The sequence below is a fragment of the Cucurbita maxima genome, unplaced genomic scaffold (genome assembly GCF_002738345.1).
Source record: "Cucurbita maxima cultivar Rimu unplaced genomic scaffold, Cmax_1.0 Cma_Scf00003, whole genome shotgun sequence".
In the NCBI taxonomy this organism is placed as follows: domain Eukaryota; kingdom Viridiplantae; phylum Streptophyta; class Magnoliopsida; order Cucurbitales; family Cucurbitaceae; genus Cucurbita; species Cucurbita maxima.
In genome coordinates this window covers 7,014,707-7,032,481 of record NW_019272019.1, presented here as the reverse complement: position 1 = coordinate 7,032,481, position 17,775 = coordinate 7,014,707, and the positions used below count along the sequence as shown (strand labels likewise).

Below are 17,775 nucleotides of genomic sequence, written 5' to 3'. Positions count from 1 at the left end.
CCAATCTGACCACACGATGGTGTCTGATGACAGTACGATGGTTAAAAAGTGATCAACCACATGAACCTCACTCTTTAATGGTTCAATTCAATTCCATCAAAGTTCCTCCTACTTGATTTTCTAAGGAACATTTGAACCAATAAAAACAACGTTGAAACTTCACCAAAATTTTATAGCAGCAGCATACTGAGAATATTATTGAATACATGGTTGGTATTTTATTGGTTTAGAAACTAAGCCGTGGCTTGTAGTTTCGAGTGCTTTCAGCTGTGAATAGCAGAGTGAAGAACCGAGAGAGAGATGGTAATAAACAATGCAGTAATGAGACCACAAGGGACTGATTGGTCACTTCACTCCAACATCCCGGTGTCTTTGAAACTCTCCACAGCATCGGTAAGCGTCTCCTCCAGCGCCCGACACTTCCAATCCAACCCTTGCAGCTTCTCCGAGCTCAGACTTAGCGCCTTCCCATTCCCTTCACTCAACCTGCCAGGGTCGTACCCTTTTTGTTAAGGAGCCTCATTTCGTTTTTAACTCGCATACCATAAAACTTACTTACGTCTTTGGATAGCTATAATCAGGGTACTTCTTCTTCAATGCATCCACCAGCTCCCTCGTCTCTTTTGTATGCGATGTACAAATGTATCTTCCTTCTGCCTCCCCCTTCTCATATAAAAGAATCAACGCCTCTGCTACGTCTCGTACGTCTACCAACATATGTGGATTGTTTTCCATCGTCTCGCACTCTTCTGCAAAAACCCATTCCACATATTGTGAGACTACAAACTAGGCTGTCGCACAATATCAAGTTTGTATTTTCGTACAATATCGCAGCTAATGCCCACTATTGATAACGTCACCAGATACCCTTTAATTTTACATTCTGGCCTTCCATACACCTTGCCCCACAGTTTGAAATATTTTCTTTTCTCAAAGATGACTTCCTGAACTAAAGAGGTGATATCAAATGCACATTGAGCTCAAGCACGCACGCGTCACAAACTAGTACCTTTAAGAATTCTGAGAAGAACCATGCTGCTGGCGTTGACTGTTGGCTGCAAAATCGGCCCGATAACGAGGGAAGGACAAATAGTCACAACGTCAAGCCCACGTCTTCTCCCAAACTCCAAGGCTTCACTTTCAGCTTCTGTTTTTGCCAGAAAATACCAGTTCTGGTGCAATTTTGAAGAGTAATGATGAATATACATAGCCATACAAAATCTTGGTATAACCTACACATCCAATATCTTAAACCATAAATGTATTTTCTGTGTAAGCACCTTGGTAGCTTTGCAGTACTCCTTGTCAGACCAACAACTTTCATCTATTACCCGACCTTGAGGCCAGCTGGGATTGCAAAACACTGCAGCAACAGAGGATACTACAACAACTCGCTTAACTTTTGCATCCACACATGCTTCAAGCACATTACGTGTGCCCTTTACAGCAGGTTCAATCACTTCTGTCTGAGAGTAATATTAACGAAAATATGAGACAAAGAGCAAGCACACTATAAACAACATAACTGAAGTGAGCTGTCAAAATCAATTTTCCTTGAGCTATCTGTATCTCTTAACTAACATTTTTTTTATAAGAACAAATTTGAACATTGAAGAGCTTGTTTGCCCCTCCCTCTTCAACAACTTTTTTGGCAGTGAGATGTTTCCTATCCAAATATATTTCTTTTAAGAACTTTTCCTTTATGAATCGGTGTGGATCGATTGCTTCTACACGTAAATATTTTTTAGAGAAAAAAAAAGAAAACAAAAGAAAATACATGATGAAGCATTTATACCTCAGGGTTTGATGAAGTTGTGTGAGGAACTGGACTGGCAACATGGAAAACTCCATCACATCCTGCGATCGCAGAGCGCATAGATTCATAGTCCAGTAAATCAGCCTTAAACAGTTTCAAATTGTCGGTCCCTTTCTCGAGTTTTCTCAAGTGATCATACTTGGCGTCACCTGCACATTATTTTAAGAACTCTCAGTGAAGCAACAAAAAGTTTGAGTTTAAGATGAATGCAATGCATCAAGAACCGACTCTGGATCACACATTGACCTATTTAAAATTTAGGAATCTTTAGTCATTTAAGTATTCAAAGTGAACCCATTCTTCGTTTTCCTCGCATCATGTAAGTTAATATCTACTTATGAAAACGAATAAAAACGCCCCTTTTTCCCCAAGCTTCCATCCCCACATCTCTTGTCAATTATAAACAGACACACAGGAAAGGGCTTCATCCAAACCAAACACCATAATGAATTTCACAACCTCATCACTCCAATATTGACAATATAGTTCTAAATCAATGAAAAAACGTTCCTTAATGCTACCTAAACCTGCAGAAGAACTCTAAGAAGAGCACCCTTACACCTCAAAAATTAAGTCGAGATCAATTTTGTTGAGTTCTTCCAACAGTTTTGTCTTCTACATTAAGCATTAACAGATAGACCAAAATGTTACCGTTGAAAATAAAACGTAGAAACGTCGTATATAGCAAAAGATGCGAAATTGTAGTTCATAGAAATGGGCACACACGCATTCGTTTAAGCAGATGTGGATAGGGAATTGTATATTTGGATATTCAACAAATTTGGAGATAGATGGAGCATATGGATGAAGTGCAAAACGTGATAGCAATATGAGCGAATGGAAAGAAGAAAAGGTGTGAATACCGGGTTCCCTGACAGTTCCGTGGACAATATAATCCCTGGATACCAGAAGCTTGACGACCCACGAACCAATAAACCCTCCAGCCCCTGTAACACAAATTTTACCCTTCCTCGTCACCGTCGCCATTGCCGACTTACCCAATACGCCTTCGCTAATTACAACTATCTCTCAAACACGTCTCTTCCTATCCTTGTCCGTAATAATATATATATATATATATATCAAAACCATCCTCAAGATAATAGCCATGCTTTACAAAGATTCCAATCATCTACCTTTCATAATTGAGAGCTATAATAGGGAAATGAATTTTGTTTAGAATTTTTTATGACTCATGTTTTAACGTACAGACTGGAGTTTGGACTTTCACGACTTTTGGTCACACTTTCAACTCTCTTACCAAATTTGATCAAGCTACCGTTACTTAATTGAATGGTCATGATAAAGACACATGGTATCATTTAAAATTCATCGTTTTTTCTTCTGTTTGTCAATAACGTCTTTTTTTAATTAATTCAATTTTATGATGTTTCCAACTTTCTCTTGTGATGCTTATTTCTAGTTTAAATTAATTATGGCATATATAATATTAGTAAATAATATATCTTAGATATTAAATTTTAATAATAATATATTTTATTTTATTCTTACGATTTATTAGTTTATATTTTCGTAGGTATTATTTAGTATTTTGTATTCTATTTAAAGGTTGTAAATACCAACAAAACTTAACCTTCCATCTCTATTCTATTTTTATTCTTAAATTTGTATTTTTTTGTTTTTATTTTTCATTTTTAAATTTGTATTTTTTTTTTCTATTTTTTATTCTTAAATTTGTATTCTCACTTCAATTTCTATTTTTCATTCTTAAATGTGTATTTTTTTTTTTTTTTGAATTTCTTTTTGATCATGGACGGCAGGCCCCTAACATTATTATGATAGAGGGGTGGGAGCGGGAACGACGGAGGGGGTCTTACCAGAGTCGGAGTGAGGAGTGTCGATCTTAACGGGAGGGGTTACAGGAGCGGGGGATGGCGAAAGCGTAGGTTGTTTCGCAGAAGCATCCGTGGGGGGATCTTGGACCGGTAAATTAGCCGCCATGGATATACAACGAACAAAGTATCCGACGATGAGGAAGTAATAGAGAAAGAAAGCTCCGGCGAGCCTATCGGAATAACAAAACAAAGTTACTAAGCGTCGCTCAGCTCAGGCGAGGCGGGAAGCGCAAAAATGGAAGCAGTAGACGCGGAACTGGGCTGGGCTTTGCTTCCTTCAAGTCGTACCACTGGAAGAATACCATAGAAGAAATACCCTCACTTTTTCTAAAAACTCAAAAGGTAATTGTAAATCTAACTTTATTTAAATAAAATTTTAAAATAAAAACTTACAAGATAATCACAATTTTTCTAAAAATTCATAAAAGTAATTATAAATCTAGCTTTATTTAAATAAAAATATCGATGTGATTGGAGGACGAATCAAGACAGAAAATGGACGTGTGTAATATGAAAAAATGATTTAAAAAATCTATAGTTAGAACCTGTATGGTTAACCACGACAACCTTCCTCTTTAGTAGCTCAATTCAATTACATCAAAGTAGGTTAGATTCATTTTCTTTTAACCAATAAACACATTATTGAAACTTCACCTAAATTTTATAGCAGCAGTATAATAAGAATATTACTGAATACATGGTTGGTATTTTATTGGTTTAGAAACTAAGTCGTGGCTTGGAGTGTTTTCAGCTCGAGTAACAGAGTGAGAGATGATAATAAACAATGCACTAATGAGACCAGAAGAGACCGATTGGTCACCTTCACTCCAACATACCGGCGTCTTTGAAGCTCTTCACAGCATCGGCAAGCGTCTCCTCCAGCGCCCGACACTTCCAACCCAACCCTTGCAGCTTCTCCGAGCTCAGACTTACCGCCTTTTCATTCCCTTCACTCAACCTGCCAGTGTCATACCCTTTTTGTTAAGGAGCCACATTTCGTTTTTAACTCGCATACCATAAAACTTACTTACGTCTTTGGATAGCTATAATCAGGGTACTTCTTCTTCAATGCATCCACCAGCTCCCTTGTCTCCATTGTATGCGATGTACAAATGTACCTTCCTTCTGCCTCCCCCTTCTCATATAAAACAACTAATGCCTCTGCTACGTCTCGTACGTCTACCAACATTCGTGGCCTGTTTTCCAACGTCTCGAGTCCTTCTGCAAAGACCCGTTCCACAAATCGTGAGACTGCAAACTAGGCTGTTGCACAATATCAAGTTTGTATTTTCATACAATATCGCAGCTAATCCCCACTATTGATAATGTCACCAGATGCCCTTCAATTTTACATTCTGGCCTTCCATACACCTTGCCCCACGGTTTGAAATATTTTCTTTTCTCAAAGATGACTTCCTGAACTAAAGAGGTGATATCAAATGCATATTGAGCTCAAGCACGCAAGCGTCACAAACTAGTACCTTTAAGAATTCTGAGAAGAACCATGCTGCTGGCGTTGACTGTTGGCTGCAAAATCGGCCCGATAACGAGGGTAGGACAAATAGTCACAACGTCAAGCCCACGTCTTCTCCCAAACTCCAAGGCTTCACTTTCAGCTTCTGTTTTTGCCAGAAAATACCAGTTCTGGTGCAATTTTGAAGAGTAATGATGAATATACATAGCCATACAAAATCTTGGTATAACCTACACATCCAATATCTTAAACCATAAATGTATTTTCTGTGTAAGCACCTTGGTAGCTTTGCAGTACTCCTTGTCAGACCAACAACTTTCATCTATTACCCGACCTTGAGGCCAGCTGGGATTGCAAAACACTGCAGCAACAGAGGATACTACAACAACTCGCTTAACTTTTGCATCCACACATGCTTCAAGCACATTACGTGTGCCCTTTACAGCAGGTTCAATCACTTCTGTCTGAGAGTAATATTAACGAAAATATGAGACAAAGAGCAAGCACACTATAAACAACATAACTGAAGTGAGCTGTCAAAATCAATTTTCCTTGAGCTATCTGTATCTCTTAACTAACATTTTTTTTATAAGAACAAATTTGAAAATTGAAGAGCTTGTTTGCCCCTCCCTCTTCAACAACTTTTTTGGCAGTGAGATGTTTCCTATCCAAATATATTTCTTTTAAGAACTTTTCCTTTATGAATCGGTGTGGATCGATTGCTTCTACACGTATATAGTTTTTAGAGAAAAGAAAGAAAACAAAAGAAAATACATGATGAAGCATTTATACCTCAGGGTTTGATGAAGTTGTGTGAGGAACTGGACTGGCAACATGGAAAACTCCATCACATCCTGCGATCGCAGAACGCATAGATTCATAGTCCAGTAAATCAGCCTTAAACAGTTTCAAATTGTCGGTCCCTTTCTCGAGTTTTCTCAAGTGATCATACTTGGCGTCACCTGCACATTATTTTAAGAACTCTCAGTGAAGCAACAAAAAGTTTGAGTTTAAGATGAATGCAATGCATCAAGAACTGACTCTGGATCACACATTGACCTATTTAAAATTTAGGAATCTTTAGTCATTTAAGTATTCAAAGTGAACCCATTCTTCGTTTTCCTCGCATCATGTAAGTTAATATCTACTCATGAAAACGAATAAAAACGCCCCTTTTTCCCCAAGCTTCCATCCCCACATCTCTTGTCAATGATAAACAGACACAGGAAAGAGCTTCATCCAAACCAAACACCATAATGAATTTCACAACCTCATCACTCCAAACAGCAAAGGGCTCAGCTCATTATAAGTGGGAATAATCAATTTCCATGGTCCATGTCCAACTATGGCCTCCAATAGAAATGTACTGGTAAACCAATGAAAAAACCTTCCTTAATGCTACCTAAACCTGCAGAAGAACTCTAAGAGCACCCTTATACCTCAAAAATTAAGTCGATATCAATTTTGTTGAGTTCTTCCCAGAGTCTTCTATTCTACATTGAACCATTAATAGATGAGTAGCTGTGACTACGACTCAGACCAACATGATACAGCTGAAAATAAAACGTAGAAACGTTGTATAGGGCAAAAAAATGCGGAATTCTAAATGGGCATATTTTTGTTCATAGAAATGGGCACACACGCATTCGTTTAAGCAGATGTGAATAGGGAATTCTATATTTGGAGATTCAACAAATTTGGAGACAGATGGAGCATAAGGATTAAGTTCAAAACGTGAATCGAGATAGCAATATAAGCGAACGGAAAGAAGAAAAGGAGTGGTTACTGGGTTCCCTGACAGTTCCGTGGACAGTATACTCCCTGGATAGCAGAAGCTTGACGACCCACGAACCAATAAACCCTCCAGCCCCTGTAACACAAACTTTACCCTTCCTCGCCACCGTCGCCATTGCCGACTCACCCAATACGCGCCTTCACTAATCACAACTATCTCTTAAACACGTCTCTTCCTCTCCTTATCCGTAATAATATTAATAATAATAATATATATCTATCCAAACCATTCTCAGAATAATAGCCATGCTTTTCAAAGATTCCAATTATCTACCTTCCCATGATTGAGCTAAAAAAGGAAATGAAATTTGTTCGAAATTTGTTCAAAATTTGCTGTGACCACATATTTTAACATACAGACTTTCATGACTTTTGGTCAAACTTTCAACTCTTTGTCCCAGTCTGATCAAGCTACTTACTTAATTGAATGGTCATGATAGAGACACGTGGTATCATCTGAAATTCATCATTTTTTCTTCAAATTTAGTTTGTAATTTCACATTCAACCATTGATTTCTTACATGATCACACGATATAAATTTTTATTTGAAGAAAATGAAAATATTTCCCAATTAACTATAAAGGAAGAGTAGCAGTTAGTGAGGTACGCGTGGAGATTATGCAAACACACGTATCTTCACGTGGCCGCTCGGCAAAAGCTAAAGGAAGAAGCGTGGCAGTTTTGGGGCGGCCGACACGGCTTGCCAATCGACTCGCTTAATCTCGTTTATTGTGATTCCATTCATTTTTGTGTCAAATTTGTGTAATTTCGCCTCTCATTTCGGGGTGTTAAATTTATTAATATTTGTATAAGTTAATGAGCTAAACAATGATGGGGTTTTTTATTTTTTGTTGGGTACACTTGGACCCGACCCGATGAGGAAGACGTGAATGTGGTGGGAATCTAATGTAATGCATGAATACGACAATGGATTAATAATTAATCTGCCCCCTAATCTAATTAAGTGGCTCCACTACACGTATGAAAACAATCATAAAATAAATTTGAAATGGTCCCTTCCTCGCCGCTTTTTATTATTTTAATCTATCCTACCTTTAATTTCTCAAACAAAATAGAAAAGAAACGATCCTTTGTATTAATTAGCGTCATCGCTTACACATTCTCAACGCTCTTTTCTTTCTTGCCTGTATAATATAATTAAGGACGCATTACTGAACATGGACGGCCGGCCCCTTAATTTCTTCCTCTGCCACTTTTATACTTTTATTATTATGGAATCAACCAATTATCAAACAATATTTCTGGTGATCAAAAAGTGGCCTGGTCAAACCTCCCAACAAATAGTGATATTTAGTTACAAGTATTTAGAAATTTAGAGAGTTTTGCGAGGGAGAGAGGAAAGGAAAAAGGAGTGCGGAGGTGGGATGGGATATGGGTAGGCATAAGTTGGCGTAAGGGGGGTGGATGGGCATGTCTCCTCCTCCTTGGGGGTGTGTCGCGCATGAGCCAGCTACCCAATTCCAGGCCTCCCAATGTAATAAAAAAAACCAAACGGGGGCAATAATGAGGATATAATCGAGTGGAAGCTGGGGGCAGTGAAATGTAAATGCGAAGAACAGTAAGAGTAAGGGCGTGACATTGAGAGAGAGTTGCAGTTGCATGCATGGGATCAAATATGTCCATTTGGAGTATTATTATTATGGAGGGCGCCATTGGTTTTGTTGGTGGGTAATTTGGTAGGTACATGGGTAATTGGCTTTCATTTCCATTCATTGAACGCTATGGATTGAGATTGATTACATAAGGTTAATTGACCAAGTTCCGATGTACCGACACTGTCCATGTGCTCTCAACTCTCTCTGTCACCCAACTCGTATTACTAATACTCACTCTCTCTCGCTTGTAATTCCCACCTCACGTGACCAACGCACCCCTATCAAATCCAACCCCAACTCTATCTACAGATTTCATCGTGTCAAGATCAAACATACGAAAACAGCTCTATAAATTTCTTCAAAAAATTTTACTCCTTCATAATCATTGAATTGAAAGAGGGTGGAAAGTGAAACGAATGAATTAATTTACCTTTAGTGATAACAATTTGCAAGGCAATGTTAATAATAATTTGGTAAAATGTAAAAATTAATTGATTTTTTGAACAGCGTGGGGTTAAGGGCATAGTAATTGGGAGCTGCTTTTCCATATCTCTATGGAAAATAGCAAACCCCAAGGCTAGAGCTGGGTGAATGCCGCCTTTCCCTTTGTTCTTCCTCATCTACCTCTCCACTTCACTTTCTTCTTCCTCATCTTCACTATTATGTTCCATTCACTTTTCACTCTCTTCGATTCGTCCTGGATTTAGGTATGCTTCTTCCCTATTTTACTTTACCATGATTTTAGGGTTTTGAAATTGAAATTGAAATTGAAGTAATAGCTGTAGCGATGAGAGATGGTTGCGTAATTAAAGGCAGCCATGTTTTTGGGGGGAGTTTAGAGCTCACAAAGCTATTCTGTTGTTGAACAGTGGAGAAGAGCGTGCAAGGAGATGGGAAAAGATGGGAAGGCGTTTTAATTGAAATCCTTTCCCGAGGTTTGGTAACTCATATTGTATTTGTATGGATCCATCGCCTCCAGGAAATCGCTTCTTCCAGTGTATGGGAGTGGATACCTAATCGATTTGACAAAATTATTCGGTTGTTGTTGCATCCGATGGGTGGGTAGAAGCTGTATAAATTAGAAGTAAATTGAAGAGGTAGGAAGATGAGAATGGCGGGGTACAGCGAAGAAGGAGGAGCGGGTTCACGCTACGTGCAACACCACCATCATCATCATCAACTTCTGAATCCGGAACTGCATCTGGACACGCCCTCCTCCTCCTCTATTCCATTTCCTCATCCTCATCTATTCAACCATTCCAATCACTCCGATGATGGTGATGATAATAACGATACTAATAATACTACTAATCCCTCTCAAAACCAACACGCCTCCCTTCGCCGCCCTCGTGGCCGTCCTCCTGGATCCAAAAACAAGCCCAAACCTCCCATTATCCTCACTCGCGATAGTCCCAACGTCCTCGGCTCTCATGTCCTCGAGGTCTCCGCCTCCGCTGATATCGTCGATAGTCTCTCCAATTACGCCCGCCGCAGAGGGAGAGGACTCAGCATCCTCTGCGGCACTGGTACTGTCGCCAACGTCACGCTCCGTCAGCCATCTGCCTCTCCTACGGCTAGCGTCATCACTCTTCATGGCAGGTTCGAGATTCTCTCCCTCACGGGCACTGTGCTTCCCCCGCCAGCTCCGCCGCAGGCAGGTGGACTGTCTATATTCCTAGCCGGGGCACAAGGGCAGGTGGTTGGAGGGACGGTGGTGGGGCCCTTGGTGGCTTCGGGGCCGGTGATTTTGATGGCGGCGTCATTCTCCAACGCTGTGTTTGAAAGGTTGCCTCTGGAAGAAGAGGAGGAAGGGGGAGTGCAAGTTCAACCGACGGCGTCGCAGTCGTCGGGAGTGACCGGAGGCGGACAGATGGGGGAGGGCGGTGGGAATGCAAACGAGGGGAGCGGCGGCGGAGTTGGGTTCCTGGGCAACAGTACAATAGCGGGATATCCTCCGTTTGCAGGGGATTTGTTTGGTTGGGGAAGTGGAAGTGGAAGTGGGAATGCCACAAAGCCTCGTCAGTTCTAATGTTTAATTAAATGGGGATTAGGGTTTTTAGTTTAATATAATATGTGGTGTTGTGTGGAATGTTGTAATAATTAATGAAGAAGAAGAGGAAGAAGAAGAAGAAGAAGAGGAAGATGTGGAGGCGGTGAGTGAAGATAGGAGATGAGCATTGATGGAATGAATTAGTTGATCTCCTTTTCCATTCCAGGTGCTTTGCTTTCTCTTCTTACTTCCACACTTCTCTTCAATATTCCCAGAAGTAAGGGTTTTGGAGTGTCCATTTCATTTACACACAATTTGGTTGCTTCTTTGTTTTTGCTGTCATGCCTGTCGGAAACAATAGACAACTAGGGTTTCTTTCTCTCTCTCTCTCTCTCTCTCTCTCTTATATGCTTTCCTTCCACAGTTTCCAATACACAGATACCTCCTGTTTGCAGAAAACCCCAATTAAGGATTGGGTTTGTTTTGCTATTCAATAAAAAGTTATTGGGTGTTGGAATAAAGAGAAGCTGCAGGTTGCTCTGGCAATTAGGTCAACTTTGTGCATTTTGATTCTTGGAATCATGTCTCTTAATTCTATTTCGGAACTGGAATAACTTCACTTTCAGCGACCTTTAAAAGCTGTGTTTCGTGTTTCCTTTTCTTTTTTTACTTCCTTTTTAAATATATAATTTATTCTCCGAAATTCATAATTGTTTTAATACGCATTCAATGGTATTTGAAGTTTACAAATATAGACACTAAATTAAAAGGTTAAGAAGAGTCACCAAACACAATCTTTTGTTTCCTCCTATAATTTTGTACTCATCTTCTATTTTACACCAAATTTAAAGGGATAGGAATCTTCAAACACGGGTGGTTGTGTTTGTTGAGTCTAATCTGTACCATGTGAGATGCAACGTCTTTGAGATAGAACTTGACTCATTGAGCGTATGTGTCTGAGTTTGAGATTTTAATCGATACAACTCTAACGTGTAGGGTTTCAATTCATATTTGAATTAGTAAATATGATTTGATGTTCCTGTTTTGGTTCGGACTCAAAATGAGTTGAAATCACTAGATCAAGATTTAAATGTTTGAATGCTAACTATCGAATTTGAAAACTTGCTAATGAAAATGTTACCAAACCCTTGGATAATGAACTTTTTAACTTAAAAAATGTGCTGTCGTTTGAATCACTCACCCCCACTGATGAATTCAAAACATAAAAAAAATACAAAGTTTTATCTTGAAATTTTTACTAATTTATCCAATAATTATAATAAAGAATAACTTTGATAAAATTCAAAAGTTAACGGCATTCATTTGAATCTCAAAGTTAAGGAACACAAATGCATACACATTAATGTTAACAGATGCTTGTGGTGGGAGCTACAAACGCTGTCTTATTATACGATAACATTCTATTATCATTACTATGGTTCATATATTTCTAAAAGATAAAATCCAACCCAAAGGATTGAGGCCGAATAGTATTTACATTACGTGATTAGTGTTTGTTCATACATTTGTTGGGCCGAAGACTGAAGTTGAGGATGGGCCTAAAGACATGAAAAGTCCAGTACCCACGTGAGGCTGGAGAGTGGATTTCTAGTGATTCGAGGAGGAGGGCTGGGGAATCGCTTCCCGGGATCGGACGGAACGGCGGGGTTGGAGCCACAGCTTCTCACCTGCCAACGCAACGTTTGGAAGTCCGGATACTTACCTCCTGTCCGACTGCACTACGCAACTCCAACACACAGAATTAGGGTTTTTCACTGCTCTTTCCTTCCCGCCCTCGTTAACCTGGTTAGCTTTTCTAATTTCGTTGTTTCTCCGATCCATACTGTTCCTGTATCTAGCTGTTTAAGCCCCTTTCACAATCTTTTCCCTCCCTAAATTCGCTGTTGGATTTGAATCAGGTCCATCATAGATTGAATACCGCATCAATCAGGCACATTCGATCAGTGAAGGGAGGCCGTATCGTAGTCTCGAAGCCTTAGCGCCGCCCCGGTTAATCACTAGTTGGGGCTATTCTGACACTTGCCTTTCATTTTCCTTTTGTTTTCTTTCGTTTCTTTTGTAAGCTTTGTAGCAGTAAGCAATGGAGGAGGGGAAAAGTAAATCTAGGAGAGACGATTTGGAGAACTCAAAGAAGAGTCATCGGGACCGCGATAGGGAAAGGGATAAAGAGAGAAACGGTGATAGAGGCAGAGACAAGGAGAAGAGAGATCGTGAGAGTCGACGTTCTGAGAGGGAAAAGAGTGTCGATTCTGAAGAGCAGCAGTATGAGAGGGAGAAGGAAAAACTTCGAAGGGACAAGGATAAAACACGGAGTCGGGATGATGAAAGAGATAGAGCTAGGGTTAGGAGGAAGGATAGAGATAAGGAAAGGGACAAGGACAAAGAAGATAGGGGGAGGGAGAGAACGAGGGACAAGGAGAAGGAGAGGGACAAGGAGAAGGAGAGGGACAAGGAGAAGGAGAGAGACAAGGAGAAGAGGGAAAGGGCAAGGGAAAAAGAGAGAGAGAAGAGAGAACGCATCAAAGAAGATCGTGAGAGGGACAGAGACAGAGAGAGGGAGATGAGAGAACGTGAGAGAGAGAGGGAAAAGGAAAGAGAGAAGGATAGAAGGAAGCGACGGGAAGTTAGCGATTATAGTGATGATGACTCTACTGACCATGGTAGGAAGCGACGTAGGAGAGACGATGACGACCATAGAGCTCATGAAAGCAATAGCAGGATAAATAAGCAGAGAGATCACAGTGAAGAGAGTCCACGAGAGAAGAGTGAAGAAGATGCAACTGATAAGAATGAAACAAAACCAACTCGTGAAGAGGAGCTGGAAAATGAACAAAGGAGGTTGGATGAAGAAATGGAAAAACGAAGGCGAAGAGTTCAGGAGTGGCAAAAGTCACGAAGATTGAAGGAAGAAGCTGATGGAGATAAGCAGGGTGAACCGAATGCTGATGAACCGAAATCTGGCAAGACATGGACCCTTGAAGGTGAGTCTGATGATGAGTATGAGAATGCGAGACCCACCGAGGCAGATATGGATGTGGATGTGGATGAAAATTCTAAGCCGCTTGTAGAAGGTGAGCAGGTTGCAGATGACTTCAACAATGGCAACGAAGCAGCTGGACCTCCACCGCAAGATAGCAGTAATGGTGATGCAGGCGATGAGGAAATTGATCCTCTGGATGCTTTCATGAACTCCATGGTATTGCCTGAAGTGGAGAAGCTAAACAAAATCGAGGCCCCCACAATTAATGATAATAAATTTGCAGAGTTGAAGAACAGAGACAAATCAAGTGATCAAAGTGGTGGTAAACCCCAAAGAAGAACTTCCAATAAATCAATGGGTAGAATAATTCCTGGTGAAGATTCTGACACAGACTATGGAGATCTTGAGAATGATGCAGATACTGTAGAAGATGAAGATGATGATGAGTTCATGAAAAGGGTCAAGAAGACAAAGGCTGAGAAGCTCTCTATTGTGGACCATTCAAAGATGGATTATCAACCTTTCCGAAAAAACTTCTATATTGAAGTGAAGGAGATATTGAGGATGACTTCTGAAGAAGTTGCTGCTTATCGGAAGCAACTGGAATTGAAGATACACGGAAAGGATGTTCCGAAGCCTGTTAAAACCTGGCATCAAACTGGACTTGCGAGTAAAATTTTAGAAATGATTAAAAAACTTAACTATGAGAAACCAATGCCGATACAAGCTCAGGCATTGCCAATAGTCATGAGTGGTCGAGATTGCATAGGTATTGCCAAAACTGGATCTGGAAAAACACTTGCATTTGTTCTTCCAATGCTGAGGCATATCAAGGATCAACCACCTGTTGTACCCGGTGATGGTCCTATCGGGCTTATCATGGCTCCTACCAGAGAGTTGGTCCAGCAGATCCATAGTGATATAAAGAAATTTTCAAAGGTTCTGGGTCTAAGGTGTGTGCCTGTATATGGAGGTTCTGGCGTTGCCCAACAAATTAGTGAGCTTAAGCGTGGCACTGAAATAGTAGTTTGTACTCCTGGAAGGATGATTGATATACTCTGCACTAGTGCAGGGAAAATAACAAATCTGCGTAGAGTTACATATTTGGTTATGGATGAAGCTGATAGGATGTTTGACATGGGTTTTGAACCTCAGATTACTCGAATTGTTCAAAATATTCGACCAGACCGTCAAACTGTACTATTTTCTGCTACTTTTCCTCGTCAGGTTGAAATTTTGGCCCGCAAAGTGTTGAACAAGCCTGTTGAAATACAGGTTGGTGGGAGGAGTGTTGTGAATAAGGACATCACACAGCTGGTTGAAGTGAGGCCCGAAAATGAGAGGTTCTTGAGACTGTTAGAGCTATTGGGAGAATGGTATGAGAAGGGCAAGATTCTAATTTTTGTCCATTCACAGGAAAAATGTGATGCCCTTTTTAGGGATCTCCTTAAGCATGGTTACCCTTGTCTCTCACTCCATGGAGCCAAGGATCAGACTGATCGTGAGTCCACCATATCCGATTTCAAAAGCAATGTGTGCAACTTGTTAATTGCAACTAGTATTGCTGCCAGGGGTTTAGATGTCAAGGAGCTGGAGCTAGTGATCAATTTTGACGTTCCAAACCACTATGAAGATTATGTTCATCGCGTTGGTCGCACAGGTCGAGCTGGTCGTAAAGGGTGCGCTATCACATTTATTGCCGAGGAAGATTCAAGATATGCACCAGATCTTGTGAAAGCATTGGAACTCTCCGAGCAAGTTGTTCCTAATGATCTGAGAGCACTTGCTGATAGTTTCATGGCAAAGGTTAATCAGGGACTGGAGCAGGCCCATGGAACTGGATATGGTGGCAGTGGATTCAAATTTAATGAGGAAGAAGATGAAGTGAGGAGGGCAGCAAAGAAAGCGCAAGCTAAAGAATATGGTTTTGAGGAGGACAAATCAGATTCAGAAGACGAAGATGATGGTGTCCGGAAGGCAGGTGGCGATATCTCGCAGCAGGCAGCTTTGGCCCAAATAGCTGCTATAGCAGCTGCCACTAAAGTCAGTGCAGCTTCCATCACAACTCCCAGCTCTGCTGCTCAGCTACTTCCAAATGGCGGATTACCTGTTTCTCTACCCGGTGTTCTTGGGCTTGCAATTCCAGGAACAACAGCAGTTATTCCTGGTGCAACATTGCCTGCAGTTGCTAATGATGGGGCCGCTGCAAGGGCAGCATTAGCAGCTGCAATGAACTTGCAGCACAACCTGGCCAAGATTCAAGCTAGTGCAATACCTGAACACTATGAAGCAGAATTGGAAATTAACGATTTTCCACAGAATGCTCGATGGAAGGTAACCCATAAGGAGACTCTGGGCCCAATTTCAGAGTGGACTGGAGCTGCTATTACTACTAGGGGGCAGTTTTTCCCACCTGGCAAGATTGCTGGACCTGGAGAGCGCAAGCTATACTTGTTCATTGAAGGTCCAACTGAACAATCTGTTAAGAGAGCTAAAGCTGAGTTAAAACGCGTTCTTGAGGATATTACAAACCAAACATTGTCACTTCCCGGTGGATCACAACCAGGCAGATACTCAGTTGTTTAAGTGTGAGAACTTGATCTTTACTTTGAAGGCATGGTTTACTTGAATCCCTCTACTGCTGGAAATATGCACGTTTCACGTGCTTTTCCTCCCTTTCTTTTTTGCTGTTTTCAAATTGAGAAACAAAAAATCTATTAGCTTAGCCAGGAGCGTTGTATTCTCTCGATTTCTAATTCTTCTTAGTCTTCTAATATCTTGTATAATTTTGGCTTAGATGTAAGATAACATTAATATACATATTTAAATGTTCTCCTCTTTTGATTTTTGTTCTGTTTTTCTTTTCCTATGGTGCGAGGGATGTTATATACCATACCTAGATCGCATGTTCAATATTGTCTCTTCACTCTTACCTTGCAATAGTGGCTATCAGATGCAATTATGGTGCGCCACCCTTTGCGTCAGGGTTCCAGACATCCTTGCTCAATTTGTTCAATGCTCCAGCGGGGCGATATTGTTACCATATTTCATCTATTAGAGTCTATTATCATTCTTTTGGGTTTATTTGAATTTTCTTTTTCCTTTTTCCAGGTTTAATTCAGAATGCTGCCGCCAATTGGTTTTCTTCCTTGATCTTCGTGATCTGATTTTCAGCTGGGATGTTGAAAGTCCTCAAGTTGGTGCCCTCAAGTTATAGAAGGTCACGGTTATCATATCTGGTTTATGAAATAATTCATATCTTGAATTGTTGATCGCCCATACAAGTATTGTATTTCATAATTTAAATATTTCCAGTTTTCAGAATGTTGCCTTTTATCTGATCCTTAGATTCTTAGACGTTTCTACCAATTTGCTGTGCTTGTCAAGAATCTCTAACCTCATTGTGGTAGGCAAACTTGCTGGGATCCAATCATTTCTTGAAATTGTTCTTTCCTTTCCGTTCTCTTTGTTTCCCATTTCTATTCTAGGAATAGTATTGTGAGTGGATTGTTTTTTTTGTTTGTTTTGTTCTGTTCTTTTTAGAAAACTCGAGTAGAAAGAATAATGGGTGAGCTCTGGGAACCATATTTCTTCCTCTACTTCGTAACCGAACTACCTAGAGATTGCCGAAATAAGAATGATTGATCGTTTCGTACTTAATTGAAATGATCGAGCGCAAATTTTGTCAACCACAGGCATTTGTGATTGCAGGTTTGTGAAATCTTGGGAAAGCCTATGCCAAACCCTGCTCGGACGGAAGCAATTAAGGAGGTGGTGGGAGGTCTGTGGTCGGGTTTATGATTCCTGCCCCGATGGCCTCCTCCCTCCCAGAGGAGAGTAGTCAGAAAGTCCTTCCTTATCCTTCTGAATATTTTGGTTGTTTCCACTATGAGATAATGGTTTTCCTTGTAGGCTTCTTCTTATGCAGCCAAGCGAAGGAAGATGATTTGAATCATCCGGGCTTCACATTGTTGTTCATGGAGGAAGCTTGCGTCTGGAACGACGTTGTTCATCAAGTGGGTAAGCGTATGGATCCGTTGTTGTTCCAACTTGCTAAGTTAGCTGGATGGTCTTGCATGAAGTCCCACGATCTGAGTCACCGTTGATTTGTTTTTGTTCGTTTAGTTAGTCATTGTTCTTGTGAGGTCACATATATTAAAAATCATTATGGAGAGGATTTACTCTCTTTTAAACGATAATGATTATTTTAGTTGTGGTTTCCAAAAT

At 40.4% G+C, this 17,775-nt stretch overlaps 5 protein-coding genes across 8 annotated transcripts in view; 3 read left to right on the top strand and 2 right to left on the bottom strand.

Annotated features, from left to right (window-relative positions):
* Positions 1-151: 151 nt before the first annotated feature.
* Positions 152-2,851, bottom strand: LOC111474634 (cinnamoyl-CoA reductase 1-like). The gene is made up of 6 exons (XM_023119611.1): positions 2,680-2,851; positions 1,796-1,965; positions 1,281-1,466; positions 1,010-1,172; positions 560-749; positions 152-486 (listed from the first exon to the last, which is right to left on the bottom strand). The coding sequence occupies exons 1-6, from the start codon at positions 2,801-2,803 to the stop codon at positions 351-353; spliced, it is 969 nt and encodes a 322-aa protein (XP_022975379.1). The 5' UTR covers positions 2,804-2,851; the 3' UTR covers positions 152-350.
* Positions 2,852-4,240: 1,389 nt separating this feature from the next.
* Positions 4,241-17,775, top strand: part of LOC111474529 (probable inorganic phosphate transporter 1-9) — a 30,759-nt gene continuing 17,224 nt past the window's right edge. The window contains exons 1-3 of the mRNA XM_023119586.1: positions 4,241-4,250; positions 8,376-8,385; positions 11,839-11,844. The gene's annotated coding sequence lies outside the window, so the exon portion shown is untranslated. The remainder of the gene's footprint in view (positions 4,251-8,375; positions 8,386-11,838; positions 11,845-17,775) is intronic.
* Positions 4,312-7,130, bottom strand: LOC111474620 (cinnamoyl-CoA reductase 1-like). The gene is made up of 6 exons (XM_023119609.1): positions 6,933-7,130; positions 5,939-6,108; positions 5,425-5,610; positions 5,154-5,316; positions 4,704-4,893; positions 4,312-4,630 (listed from the first exon to the last, which is right to left on the bottom strand). Exons 1-6 carry the CDS (start codon positions 7,054-7,056, stop codon positions 4,495-4,497), a joined length of 969 nt encoding a protein of 322 aa, XP_022975377.1. The 5' UTR covers positions 7,057-7,130; the 3' UTR covers positions 4,312-4,494.
* LOC111474650 (AT-hook motif nuclear-localized protein 29) lies at positions 9,090-10,889 on the top strand. The gene is made up of 2 exons (XM_023119614.1): positions 9,090-9,264; positions 9,427-10,889. The coding sequence occupies exon 2, from the start codon at positions 9,663-9,665 to the stop codon at positions 10,584-10,586; it is 924 nt and encodes a 307-aa protein (XP_022975382.1). The 5' UTR covers positions 9,090-9,264; positions 9,427-9,662; the 3' UTR covers positions 10,587-10,889.
* LOC111474495 (DEAD-box ATP-dependent RNA helicase 42) lies at positions 12,130-17,724 on the top strand. 4 transcript variants are annotated; one of them, XR_002716040.1, is made up of 4 exons: positions 12,130-12,353; positions 12,467-16,136; positions 16,660-16,768; positions 17,260-17,724. XR_002716040.1 is itself a non-coding variant. In XM_023119563.1 (3 exons), exon 2 carries the CDS (start codon positions 12,649-12,651, stop codon positions 16,132-16,134), a length of 3,486 nt encoding a protein of 1,161 aa, XP_022975331.1. In that variant the 5' UTR covers positions 12,130-12,353; positions 12,467-12,648; the 3' UTR covers positions 16,135-16,136; positions 16,660-17,006. The 4 variants fall into 4 exon arrangements, 1 of the variants encoding a protein (XP_022975331.1); XR_002716034.1 differs by lacking the exon at positions 17,260-17,724 and having other exon boundaries at positions 12,467-16,512; positions 16,660-17,006; XR_002716028.1 differs by lacking the exon at positions 17,260-17,724 and having other exon boundaries at positions 12,467-16,528; positions 16,660-17,006.